Genomic DNA, 14,126 nt, shown 5'->3' on the forward strand with positions numbered 1-14,126 from the left:
TCAAGGTGAAACTAATGATAGGTTGTCGCAAGGAAGGGTTTCAATGAAACTAGGATCTTTACACGTTTCATCAGAAAAGCAGACACGGGTCCTAGGCCCTAACCTAGGTGGCGACTCTGAAGCTCTCTTTCTTGTGAAATCCGGACCGCGATCCCGAGTTCACAAGAAACGCAGACAAACAAACACGTAGGAGAACTGCTTGATGAACTCATTCATTATGCGGTCCCAACCCATAGTCGGTAACTCAGGCAAACTCAAAAGCTATTTCTGCGCCACACCTTTCAAAGACATCTAAAATACTAAGGCCAACTGATCCGGAGACAGGCTGGCTGGGGGACCCTCATATGCCTCCAACCTCTGCCTCAGCATCTGGTTCTCCTGCTGGTAAGCTAGGAGTAACCGGTCCAGGTCGCTCCGAGTCCACTTCATCGCGGAAAACCTTGACGCCTGCTCCCTGAGAGCCTCCACCTGCTGAGCGACCATGAGCTTGATGGATTGATTTGAGCATAGTTCAGACGATGTGGCCATAACAATGGTCAGGACTAGGGGTGGTTATTCGGTTTAAACCGAACCGAATAGACCGAAATTTGGTAACCGAAATAATTTCGGTAACCGAAACCGAACCGAATAACCGAATTGTGGGAAAAAAGAGGGAAAAAATCAAAATCTCGGTTTGGATCGGAGGGCTAGGATCATCCGATTGAAATGATTTTTTGAGCACAACCTAATTATGTTGTGATCAATCAAATGGACAGTTTTGATCATCCTACGGAGTGCACATATAGCACTTTTTTTTGGAAAAAAATGGTTTTTATCCATAATTTCGGTTATTCGGTTAACCGATTTTTTTTTTGAGAAAACAGAAACCAAATACCGAATTTCCAAGAAAAAAAAAAACCGAAACCGAACCGAAAAGAAAAAAACCGAACCGAACCTACCAATTCGGTTCGGTTATTCGGTTTTAACTGAATAATGCTCACCCCTAGTCAGGACGGGTCCAAACTCTTTTGAAAGAGGCTACGACCAGGATGGTCACGACAGGTCTATCTTTGAACTCACGACTCTGAGGAGAGTGATAGTGCTGGACCCACTTGGCTGGAATGATTGAGTGGCGGCTCGACCAGAGGGATCTCCCCGCCCCTCTCCTGTCAAAGATCGGGACGCCCTAGCCTGGCACTGGACGGTGCTCTGGAATGGTCGATGGACCACCAGTGATCCCGCGCCTCGCGAGATGAGCGATCAGGGCGGGAAAAAACTGGCTCCCACACAAGCAATGGACACATAGAGTTTTCCTTTAATTGCTTAACAGGGACTTGTTTGAATTTAGATTCCAAGTGTAATTCAAAAGGAGAACCGGAAATGCCAGCATGAAATCCCTTACGTTCAACATCAAACATCACCACATTGGTAGATACTCAGGACAACACTTCAAATTAAATGAACAAGCTCTAGGAAATGAATTAGGAGGTGTCTAGAACCTGATTCTGTAAGATAATATAAAAAAGAGTCGCATGGTTAGAGATGGCAACAAGACCATTTCTTTCTTTGGAACACAATTTGACACTAAAAGCAAACAATACACTAGTAACACCATTAATTTCAAGTGATTAAAGCATGGCCTTAATTTTCCACCGAAACCGACACGAAACGACCGATATGCTCCGTTTCCACCGCCACAGAAACAAAATCTCAATGGATTCATTTATTCCACTTCATTATTTCGGTCAAGATTCAACCGAAATTCGACCAAAATGGTCGAAATGACAAAAAAAAAGATGTTTTGATTTACAACGTATAACATTGTTTTTTTCTCAAACTTCTCTCGGGTTCTTTGAGAAATTCAAAGGATTCTATTCGCCGATTCGACTCGCCCTCACGACCAGTTGAGCAGGCGATTCTCTCGGGTTCTTGGAGCGATTCGCGATATTCTATTTGACTATGTGCTCGCGGGGGATTCGGCACTTGTTATTCCTGAAATACAAACTATGGCTTCAACAATCCTTGAAACTGCAGACTTTAGGCTCTAAATCTTTTCAGCAACCTATATAAGATAATTGTTTCATGGAGTGTTGTGGATGTGCGTCAAATACTCGAAGGTGTGCTCATAGCAAATGAAAGTTTAGACAATCGGCAAAAGAGAGAAGAGTGGTATAGCTTTGTCTGCGACCATGTGGAATGGGGTTTTGTTTCTTCCCTTTGAGACAAGACGGATTTTAGGGTGAAATGCAGCAAGTGTTAAGAGTTCATTTCTTCCGCATCATTCTCTATTCTCATGAGTGGATCCCCAATGGGTTCTATTAAGTGTTCTGATGGTTTAAGACATGGGGATCCACTATCACAAGATGGAGTTGGGTTGAACCTGCTCCCCCCTTTTCATCGCTTATGTAATCTTTGCCGAGATTATGTCCTGATCCCTGCGCCCCAGCATAGATATGCTCACAGATTTATGTGGACCCAACATACTTGCCTGCGGTCATTTTGTATAGTGATGGATGCCTTGATCCATTATAAAAATTTGTTCTAAATTGACACTTATATGATTAGATAGGTGATCACTATCATGTTTCAGGCTTTCAGCGCTGCTCTTTGCAGCTATTGATCGAAGATGAAACAATCAACAGTAGACATTCACTTGCTTAGTACCTACTCATTCATTTATGGTCTATAAGAAATAAGTTTCTTGTTAAGATGAATTATTTGAGGCTTCTACATAAATTGAATCGATCATGTTGGATTCTTTTGATTATATATGCTGAATGAGTGAGTTCTAGAAACTTTCTGAAAAGTATCACCGTCATAGACAACTCATTGAAAGTATCAATAATTCAATATCATTCATGCCAACAACCAGCAGCCTAATCATATACAAATATCTGGTTAACCAAGAATATATTTAAGAAGCATTTCAAGCATCTCATAATTCCATTATGCATGCTGATTGTCGAATAGACATTCGTAAAAAGGTGGGGGTGGCACCAATTGAGGAGAAGATGAGAGAGCACCGCTTAAGATGGTTTGGACATATTCAACGTAGGCCTTTGGATGCTCCGGTGAGAAGAGGCGACTCGTGCCAAATTGATGGAGTAAAAAGACGTAGGGGCAGACCGAAAACAACTTGGGTAGAAACAGTGAGCAAAGACTTGATAGCTAGGAACATAACAGAGAACATGACCTTGGATAGGATAGAATGGAAGAATGATCCACGTAGAAGAACCCAACTAGAGCCAGGATTAGAGCCGGGTAGATTCCTTTCACCTTTTTCATGAAATTTTTCTAAAGGATTCATTCAGCCGACCCCAACTAGTTTGGGACAAATGCTTTGTTGAGTTGAGTTGAGTATGCTGATTGTCGAATGAATTAGTCTAATACAAAAGCTAGAGTCGTGTGTATGAAAGAGAGAATACATGGCATTACCCAAAGCATTTTATATTACGGAAAGTCGTGTTCTTTGGCAAAGGGTATCGGATTTTCAGATAAATTTGATAAAAAAAATGCTTTTCTTATTCGGATTTAGTCTTTTATTTTGCATTTCAGGTTTTGCCTTAAGCTTGTATGTATTGTAAGGGAGAAGATCGAGGTTTATGTATGGATTATCTGATTTTTCCCCTTTGTAATGGCTGTCTGAAGTTCTCTGTTTTCCATTTTTGGATCTTGAATTTCTTGCTCTTTCCTGCAATAGCATATGTTCTATCTATTTATATGGATTTGTGGAATTTCGAACGACTTTTCTCACGCCAAAGTCTCCGAAATTACTGTTTTTGTTTGATTTCATTTTATATTTTTATCTTATGTGGTGTTCAAAATCTCCCCAACTAGTTTGGGACAAAGGCTTAGTTGAGATGAGTTGAGTGGTGTTCAAAATCTCTCTGTTTTTTGCTCCCATATGTTGCTACTTTGCAGTTCTATTTTACCTTGTTTCTTTGTCCTTGAAAATTTTCTCTCTGCTTTCTTTTATTGAAAATATCAATATCACATCATGCCAACAACCAGCAGCCTAATCAAATACAAATATCTGGCTAACCAAGAATATATTTAAGAAGCATTCCAAGCATTTCAGAATTCAATAATGCATTCAGAGTACTGAATGAATTAATCTAACACAAACGCTAGCGTCATGTGTATGAAAGAGAAAATACCTGGTATTCCCCAAAGTATCTTATATGTTGGCTTTAAATTCACTTCATCGAATTCCACGCATGCATTATCAAATGCAGAATTGCTGTGAAGAGAATGTTCCAAGAACATGACTTCAAACATTCTATGAATACATATAGATTATTTCTGACCAAAATACATAAACAAAACTCTTGGCCACATGAAGATAACATTCTAGTGCACTCAAATGGTTTAGAAAACCAACTACTACTCTAAACACTTTTTTTTTTAATGGTAACTCTAAACACATTCTTGAATATGGGAGTAGAATCGCATAAAGCCGACAAATCAAATGCATGGGCATGGACATGGGCATTTATTTATTTTATTTTTAATGGTATTTTATTTATTTTACATTCTGCAAATTCTCCCACAATAACCCTAGACAATCTCAAATTTTGAATGTCTCCAAAGGAAAATATATGCTGCTATCTTTTTTGTAATAAAAAAAAATTCCTTAATTACCCAAAAATAAATTTCCTTAATTCCCAGAAAAACCTAGGTAGCACTTAGAATCAAGGTTTTATTGGGAAAATATAAACGGAGAAATTAACTCTCATTATGGTTCGAAGGTGGATATATTTAATAACTGGACAATGCAGGTCAAAGAAGGTGAGCAATTATGTGGTAATTTAAAATTTCCTCTTAATTGATGACAAATTAAGTATAGTGTAAAAGTTGCCTAGTTTCACTTAGTATGTGGTAATTGAAAATTTCCTCTTAATTGATGACAAATTAAGTACAGTACAAAAGTTGCCTAGTTTCGCTTAGATTATTCCCTTGAGGATTCGGTAGAAAAGGGTTTCTCCTCTATATGATGTATAGAGTTTCCATGCTTGAGCAAACAGACCCAATGTTTTGAAAATCGGAATCAAATCGTAAATCGTATCGGATAGTAAACCGTATCGTAAATCCTAAAATTCATTAAATCACGCGCACACACACACACACACACACACACACACACACACACACATATTATGAGGAAAGTGTTCCTGAGCTCGAGCTCAGATAAGCTTATCTGAGCTCGAGCTCAAAAACACATGTGGCCCCACATCTTTGGCGTGATCCAAAGCATTCATTTGGAAGGCCCTTCCATGGATAGGTTGTGTACCAAAAATCAGATCAATAGGATCATCCTAACCCAATCAAATGTGGAGGGGGAAATGGATAGACACTGTGTGTCCATGTTTCTGCCCATTTTTTCCCTCCACAAATGGCAGGGTTAGGATGATCCTATAGGGCTGATTTTTGGTACACACCCTATCCATGGAAGGGCCTTCCAAATGAATGCTTTGGATCACCCCAAAAATGTGGGGCCACATGTGTTCTTGAGCTCGAGCTCAGACAAGTTTATCTGAGCACGAGCTGAGGAACACTTTCCTCATATATTATATGTATATATTATTATGTGTGTGTATCAAACAATATAAAAAAATTATAATCAAATCAGAGAATAATAAAATTCACGTTCTCAAAAAAATAAAATAGTGAATAATTCATATTTCATCCCAATCCATTAATTTAAATAGAAACTACCATAACTTGTTTATTCCATATCATAATACGAATTGTTTGCTAACAAACTTGTCATATACTAATAATCTATTTTCCATCCAAGCCCATGCATATTGGATAAAAAACTTAAAAATAATAAAAGACACAAGATCATATCAATTCTCAAAGTCTCAAACATCAAATGAAAAATATCAATTGTAAAAAATTGGTAAGTCGTCTATGTTGTCCTCATTATAGTCGTCTCCCTCCTCGATGCAAATAATGTCCTCACGCATGTAAATAATGTTCTTACGCACATGCACTGTGCTTGATTGGTTCAAACCGTTTCGATTCGTTCAAACTCCTCTGTCTTATTCCTTCCCACAAGAAAGTTTTCAAAGTCTTCTTCTAATGCAAAAGGGAAAGGGAGTCATTCGAAAGAAACTCGTATTTTCTTTTATAAAAAGAAAAGATGATAAATCTCATGAATAGTATGAATCGTACGATTTACAATCGAATCGTATGATTCAATCAAAAATCGCAAGATGCATACAAATTAAGATTCAATCACGGGATTCAAATTGAAATCCAAAAGATTTAATTTGAATAGTAAGATTCGAATCATAAATCGTAAGATTTTCAAAATAATGGCTAGCCCAATAGGCATTGTAGCAAAGCCATTGAGGGAGGTTACCGTCGGAATCAATACACTAAAGAGATCAACCATGGTTTCCTTCTTTATTTTCCATAGATTGGAGATCAATAGAGTAAGAAATGATTTTCTGAGAGCGAATTTCATTAATGGAGCTTATTTTAGTATTGGTTGTTATTGGTGGTGGATCATTCATAGACCACATGCTTCAAAGCTTGTTTTTCTTTATGGATACCCACATTTAGAGATCGTTGAAATCAATTACATCATCCACTATGCTTGCTTCAGTCAACAGAACTTTTGTCACTTTCCATTGCCTTCACACTCAATACCTCAGTTTTGGTTTCAGGAATATTCGCATAAGAAATCCTAACAAGTTCATAGTTTCATACGAGTCATCTCAATTTTATCACTCAAAAAAAAAAGGCAGTTAAACTCAGTAACATCGCCAGTACCAACTTTTATACCTAATTCAGTGATTATTTTGTTGAATCTCTGAAGATATCATCTAACCAAGGGGTTATTCAGTTTGCAGATAGGAACACGAGAATAGAATTCCGAGGAGCCCTGGTTCCACTCAGTTAAATGTGGGGGCATTGAGGATATTGTGAATCTTTGACATTTTTGAGATTTGTGATACCGTCAACTGCAAATCTTTTACGGGACAGTAGATGTGGGAGCTCAAGGATATTTTGGCAATATTGAAAATTTGTGCACTATGAAATAGTAAAGGTTACACTTAAGTACTTTTGTGGGAGCATCAAGGATGCTGTGGCAATTTTGAAAATTTGTGTAGCATGAAAGAGTAGAAGTTACCCTTAAGTGCTTTCGTTGTACAAATAGGAAACAATAGCTATAACTAATGAACAGTTAAGGTACACCATTCATATATAAATTATCTTTAACTAGATGTGAAGATTAATTACTACAGGTAATTCCTAAACCCGTTAATAAACATGAAAGCAATAAAAGAAAAGAGTTCATGCACAAGTTCATCAGAGAGTCAATTCTACATAAGAACCAATATTTTCTTTATTCAGGAAACTGAGATATTAGCCGTTCGAATTAGCCTGTGCCATTAGGTAAGGTTTTAAATTTCAGTTTCAGTTTCGGTATGATCATCACGAAAAGGTGAACGTGTCAATTTCAGTTCGAAATTTTGGTGGAAATCCTGTAAAATCACGGAAGTATATGGAAACATATGCAAATGATAGAATTTAATTAAATTTCAGGAAATTCTAGCATAAGCACAAAATACACACTTAAAAAAGCATCACATAAGCAAGACAACCATTCATAATGGTTTAAAATATTGAACACCTAATTACATGAGCGACAATGTCTGATAATTTATAACATACCAAATTTCACATGTAATGCATATATTACATAATATATGCTCTGCATCTTGCATGCAATTCATATAAATATAATTATGTAATGAGGAAAAGGATTGTACGCTCGAGTGTACCTAACCTTAGGTACGCTCGAGTGCCAAATCACATGGGTCCCACATTTTTTGTGGTCATCTAAACCATTCATTTGCAAGGCCCCATCATAGATAGGGTGTGTACCAAAAATCAGCTCCATTCAATCATCCTAACCCCTCCAAAACTGGAGGGCAAAATGGGCAGATTTGTGGACAAACAGTGTCTGTCCATTTTTACCTCCACAAATGGATGGGTTAGGATGATCCTATGGAGCTGATTTTTGGTACGCACCCTATCTATGATGGGGCCTTGCAAATGAATGATTTAGATGACCACAAAAAATGTGCGACCCATGTGATTTGGCACTCGAGCATACCTAAGGTTAGGTACACTCGAGCGTACAATCATTTTCCTCTTATGTAATACATACTGATATTATAACACAATTACACTTACGATTTTGGTTTCTTAATTTCGGTCGTTTCGGTTTACGTGCGGACGGAAATATAAACATTTCGGTTGTCTCTTGTTGGTTTCGGTGGGAATTTAAAACCATGCCACTAGGAGCCTAGCGCATCAAAGACCATGCTTCGTGACTTGTATAGAACAATAATTTTTTTAGATTTGGTTACAGAGACTTGTCTATGACAGGCAGAGTACTTACATTTTTAGATTTGGGTAGTTACATTTAGATGTATATGAAATAAAATTAGGCTTTCTAAACCATTTTATAAACATCAGAAGTGCCCACCTTGAAAATTCGCCTATTTTCAAGTGTCCATGTAATATAGGACATGGAAATTGAAACACATTAGAGTTTACTTCTTTAGAACAGAAACTCAGGTTGGTAACATTTTAAGTTACCATATTGATTTTTCATTTAAAAATGAAGAGTTCAATACCTGTATTTGAGAGCTTTTAGTTCGCCATGATGAGTTGTAGCTACTGTCAACAAAGCACCAAGCTCAGCAAAAGCTTCAAGAAGTGACATCCCTAAAGCTGCACCTTCTAGTGGATTTGTACCAGCACCAACCTAAGGTAATGTACACAGTCAAATAATACAATTTAAATATACGTTCAGTGTGATATTTACTTTCCAAACACATACTGTTGGTCAATTGTTATGACAAGGGAATTCACTAATCACAGTGAGATCAACTACCATATTGTGGAACTACCAATTGTCACTTGACACAGATTTCCCCACATGTAAGTTATCAGGATGGCTTATGCCGAGTATAGAAGTGAAGATTTTTTTCCTTTTTTTTGAATGGTAGTATAGACGTGAAGATTGCACAATAACAATGAAGACTACTGAACTAAAGGATATGGCAAAAAATAATTGTCCAAGCAAAACAGATATAAGATTTTTGACCAGCGAAGGAGAATGAAAGACGAGAAGAGAAATATACATGGAAAGGAATACAGTACAAAAAGAGCTACACCATGAGTGACTATTATCACAAGCATTTTACAGTTTAGATCATTCATGCAGTTCAGATAAAGGTGATGTGTAGTGTGAGCTCAGAGAGGCAAGTCAAATTTCCTAATAAATTGGTCTAGGAGATTAAAGACTCCATCATAGGAGGCATAGGATTTGTTTGTATGGTTAACAAAGCCATTGTGTAAGCACTCACTTAATGCACCTACTGTCATTGAAAACTCATTTGGCCTATTAATGGCATATAATCTCTCACTTGACTCATAATGCTGAAAGCTTGAATGATCCTTTCCTCTTCCAGTGCATGTGCGTGTGGATTTGTCAAACTCATGTTGAGATCATCAGCTAGCTCATTGGCTTGGTGCCATGCACAACTGATGTATGGTGTAGCACTACTATTAGGGTGGTGACTGTGCTGTCTACTTTGGGCATGCATATGTGTGGCTCCAGGCCATGTAGGACCCATCAAGTGTCATACATGGAGGTCCGCTATGCCAAAAGCAAGGGAAAGCTCATCCCTCCTTTTCCCTTTTTAGTCTCATATCGATGCAAGGAGGGGCATGGGAGCTCAAAAAGGAGACCCTATCAACTTCTTCTAACCTAGGATAATATGCTCAAGAGCTTGTCTTACTTCACCATTGAAGAAGAAGTGATTCCCAAAGGCTGGCCTTCAATTATTAGCTCAAAGATATATGTTTAATATGTTGATGCATGGTTTGAGCCTAAGGTGTATGCCTCAGAGTACCTAGAGGCCCAAGGCACGAGGCATATGCAACCTTGCCTTGACATGGGCCTGCATCATCTTAAGGAGCGCATTGAGGCAATTGCTTCAAACACATATAAATTCGAACAAGTTGTACGCTATGTATCATGACACTGCAGTTCCAAAAATTGTTGTGTTGGCTTGTGAAATCAAATTGGGCATTAGTGTCAAACACAAGTTGACACAGTAGCAAAAAAAAACCATTTAATTTATTTCTTGGTATAACTTAGATCCTAGTTATGCTGTAATGATGTATTTATATCTTCTTTTGGTATTCTTTCAATACAATTTATACATTTTTATGTTGATACACCCTCTATGAGTTCATGCTATAGATTTATATACAATTAAATATTTTACTATTATCTTTTAACTTTATAGATATGTTAAAGAGTATTGAGTTTCTACAGTCACCATGTCCAACACTTCATGCATGTCTAACAATAACCTACTTCCATGTCCATGTTGCATAGCTGAAACATATTTAGGAATCTTAGTTCCATAAAGTGATTTACATCTTCATATCAAATACGAAGTAAAATCATGTTTCTACAAGATCCCAACAAGAAAAAAATCATCTCAAGTAAAATAAGTAAGCAATTAGGACGCCAAGAAAATAGTTACCTCATCTAAAAACACCAAAGAGTTACTTGTAGATTGTGCCCGTATTGCCTGCAAAACATAAAATACAGGTATATGAAAAAAAATCTTTGTAAACCAAAACATTATTGGAATTTGAGACCCTGAACAAACCATGAGGTCTGTACTCTGATTAAAATTTCTTCCTCAAGGTACTAATATTGCTAAAGCTAACATGCATTCCAAAGCCTAATCCACCTAAACAATAAGAATGAACAAGAAGAAATTTATCATTATTCATCAACAAAATAATCCAATGTCTAATCACATGAACAAAAAAGAATACCAGATGCGATCTAGAATCACCAATGATTCACATCCCATTCCCCCTTCCCCCCCCCCCCCCCCCAACCCATACGCGCTCTCTCCCAAAAAAAGGAAGGTCGGCCCAGTGCACGAGGCTCCCGCCATGGCGGGGTCTGGGGAGGGCTAGATGTAATTGACTTTTTCATGAGGCACTCATGATGAGTAATCCTTAAATACCATGACTCTTGTCTTGTCTTGCACAGCATTTGAAACTAAACAAGGAAAAACACGAGACATGATACAGGCAGTGCACGCTTCCATGAAAAACCAAATCAAACACACATCATCATTGGGTCTCGCACAATGATACACATGTACATGATATGGGCGGTCATGCAGTGAGCCCAATTATTGATGGGCCACGATCTAAATAATATTTGACCAATGGACTCTTAACCATTGATTGTGGGGATTGGTTAACTTCTTCTCTATTTGCAATCATCAAAAGTCCCCCAGTCACATGGTTAGTTTTGCCGCATACATGTGAATTTCAGGCAATGGTCCATCACGACCAACCAAATGAACAATCCAGATCACATAATGTATGCTGCAAGTACAGGATTTGAGAGCCTAATAGTGGTGCAACTCAGGCAGGGTTCAACCCAAACCCATCGGGTTCAACCTGGAAAAAAGGTCGGGTCAGGTTGGGTATCTTTCGGATTGGGGTCGGGGTTGGGTTGGGTTTTCCTAACTTGGGTTGGGTTCGGGTTGAGGGCTTGGGAAACCCGACATTTTTTTATCATTTTTTTCAGTTTTTAGTAAGCTTTAAAACTCGGGTTGGGTCGGGTTGGAACTCAGGAGTAAATTGTTCCTCGGATTGGGTTCGGTTTGGCCTCAACCTGACCCAAGTTGCACCCCTAGAGTCTAACACAAAAGGAAGAAAAAGTGAGTAAAACTTGATACTTTCTCATGTAAAAGAAATGCCTAATATCTTATTTAAGCAAATGTGAGTTTTCATCCTTCATCAGGCCACCCTAGTTCTTGAAAAAAAAAACTTATATTGGAAAATATATAAATTCATTTCACTGATTTCTCACCTTGACTAAAAACTTATAACACACCTTGTGAAACTAGACTCTAACAATCAGATCCACTGTTCATTAGGGATGTCAAGGCATGAAATGGACAAAATTAACACACGAGGAACAAGAGAGAGACGCATGAGGAATGTCACCTAGCACGAGATATGCAAAAGAATACTCAGAACATGTTACCAAAATATGGACTTGAAACAACAGAGCATATCACTCATAAATGAACAGTCAAAATCGTTGTTGTTGGACTCCTGAACAAACACAGCCCTATCTAAGCAGCAAAAAACACATTTTGTTAATTTATAATAGCAATAAGTAATACATCTATTCAAGATAACTAATTCTATTTGATATAGTTAAACCCGTGAATCTTACACTAATCTGCTTCAAGTGACCAGAGAAGGTAGACAAAGATTGGGCCAAGGACTGCTCATCGCCAATATCCGCAAAAATAGAATCAAACCAAGGGATTCTAACAGGTTCAGAAGCTAGAACATAAAGACCTGCAATGATCGGGAAAAATTAGAAAGGTGGTAAAATTATTAAGTTTTAATCTAAAAAAACATATAATAAGGTAACAATCAAATCTTAGAATATGAATAGTGCATAACAATCACTTAGTTCCATCTCACAAAGCTAGTCAAAGTAATAAATTAGTTCTTTTGTGTGTAAAGAAAAACACATACTTCAATGAGACATATCTTAAGAACAAGATCAGGATATTTGGAAGAGAAAAGTAACTAATCAAAATACATACTGAGCATAGAAGAAAAAAATCGTGGTTAATGATTCCTAAATTTGAAGAACAAAATTGTTACCATCTTTGATAAAAAAAAATTAAAACATAATTTGAGAAACACTCGGCAAGCATGGAATACACTCCTGATATCAGGTGATCTACAGGACGTCTTCAAGAAAAAATAAACAGAGACTAGAGAAAAATGGATAAGTTCACCAACAGAAAATAGTTTTCACTACTAAGTCCCGGCTAAGTTAAGGGCATAGAGGATGCTTATAGTAGAATAGGGTGGAAGATGAGTTTTGTTTCTCTCAATATCAAACATTAGAAGAGTTGGAGTTTGGTGGATAAAGCTATCCTTCTCCCTAATAAATGCATCCAACTTATGTTCAACTAAAAAGAGGATTGAATTAGATACGCAGTCCTGGGTAAAATATCCCTTGGTTGCATGATAGAGCATATCCTTTAAAATGTTGTCTGATGCTGTCCTATTTAAAATAACTCAAGTATAAAACAATAAAAGAAGTTCTTGAGAAGGTGGTTCATCACCAATCCTTCAGATGATGCTTCATAATTCAAATAAGTTATATCATAAAACAATAAAATAAGTTCTTGACATAGTCAAAGAATTTGCTAAATGTTCCAAAACTTTCATAAATAAGACCTATCAAATCAAATCAGGAAAATTTAGATTGGTATGACATAGGAATTGGGTGAATTCTGACAAGTTTAACTTGCATGAAAATTATGGCTGGTAGATAACAGTTAAAAATAATTAATAACTTAGCAGCTACCAAAACAAGTGGGAGCAAGATTACAATCTTAAAAGCTGTAAATAGAATGGATCAAGATGAACAAAACAAAAGTGCGTATAAAGAATTAAACTAAACCTGATTTCGCCATTAATGCAGCTAGGCCAACTGTCTTTAAACTAATGGTTTTGCCTCCTGTATTGGGTCCAGTTATGACTACAACCTTAGTTTTCAAAGCAACAAGGAAATCAACAGGGACAGGATGAGCTTCTTCCAAATTAGCAACCTGAATTTAGAACATAGGACAGGATGAGCTTCTTCCAAATTAGCAACCTGAATTTAGAACATAACTTTCTTCAGGAACAAAAAATATTACAAATCATTCAAAAAAACAAACTCAGCAAGCCTCGAGAAGCCAACACAGTACAGAAAGTTTGAATGTTACCCTAGTTTTTAAGGATGCAAGATGTGTGTCAAAATCTTCTCTGGATGTCATACTCTCACCTTGCAATTTTCTTCTCCTGATTTCCTAACGATTCAAAGACCTTATTTTAATATAAAACAATGATTAAGAAGATAACAATCATTTTGCATAAAATTAATTACTACTTATCTCAACCGTGTAACTTTTAAAATTTAGAATAAGGTAATAATACATTCTTCAATTACTAATGTTAATTTAGAAAAGCATAGCAGCATCAAGATAGCATTTTAATAG

The 14,126-nt window shown here is 37.1% G+C and overlaps 1 protein-coding gene across 2 annotated transcripts in view; it reads right to left on the reverse strand.

Annotated features, from left to right (window-relative positions):
- Window positions 1–14,126, reverse strand: part of LOC143875823 (DNA mismatch repair protein MutS, type 2) — a 30,038-nt gene that overhangs the window by 4,548 nt on the left and 11,364 nt on the right. For both annotated transcript variants that reach the window (XM_077377423.1, XM_077377418.1), the window contains 6 exons: window positions 13,854–13,937; window positions 13,547–13,694; window positions 12,293–12,420; window positions 10,563–10,610; window positions 8,637–8,767; window positions 4,137–4,219 (listed from right to left, as the gene is read on the reverse strand). In XM_077377423.1, the coding sequence (XP_077233538.1) occupies window positions 4,137–4,219; window positions 8,637–8,767; window positions 10,563–10,610; window positions 12,293–12,420; window positions 13,547–13,694; window positions 13,854–13,937 (622 nt within the window). The remainder of the gene's footprint in view (window positions 1–4,136; window positions 4,220–8,636; window positions 8,768–10,562; window positions 10,611–12,292; window positions 12,421–13,546; window positions 13,695–13,853; window positions 13,938–14,126) is intronic.

The sequence above is a fragment of the Tasmannia lanceolata genome, unplaced genomic scaffold (assembly GCF_043159265.1).
Source record: "Tasmannia lanceolata isolate RefF3 unplaced genomic scaffold, GAP_Taslan_0.1 ptg000002l, whole genome shotgun sequence".
Classification (NCBI taxonomy): Eukaryota; Viridiplantae; Streptophyta; class Magnoliopsida; order Canellales; family Winteraceae; genus Tasmannia; species Tasmannia lanceolata.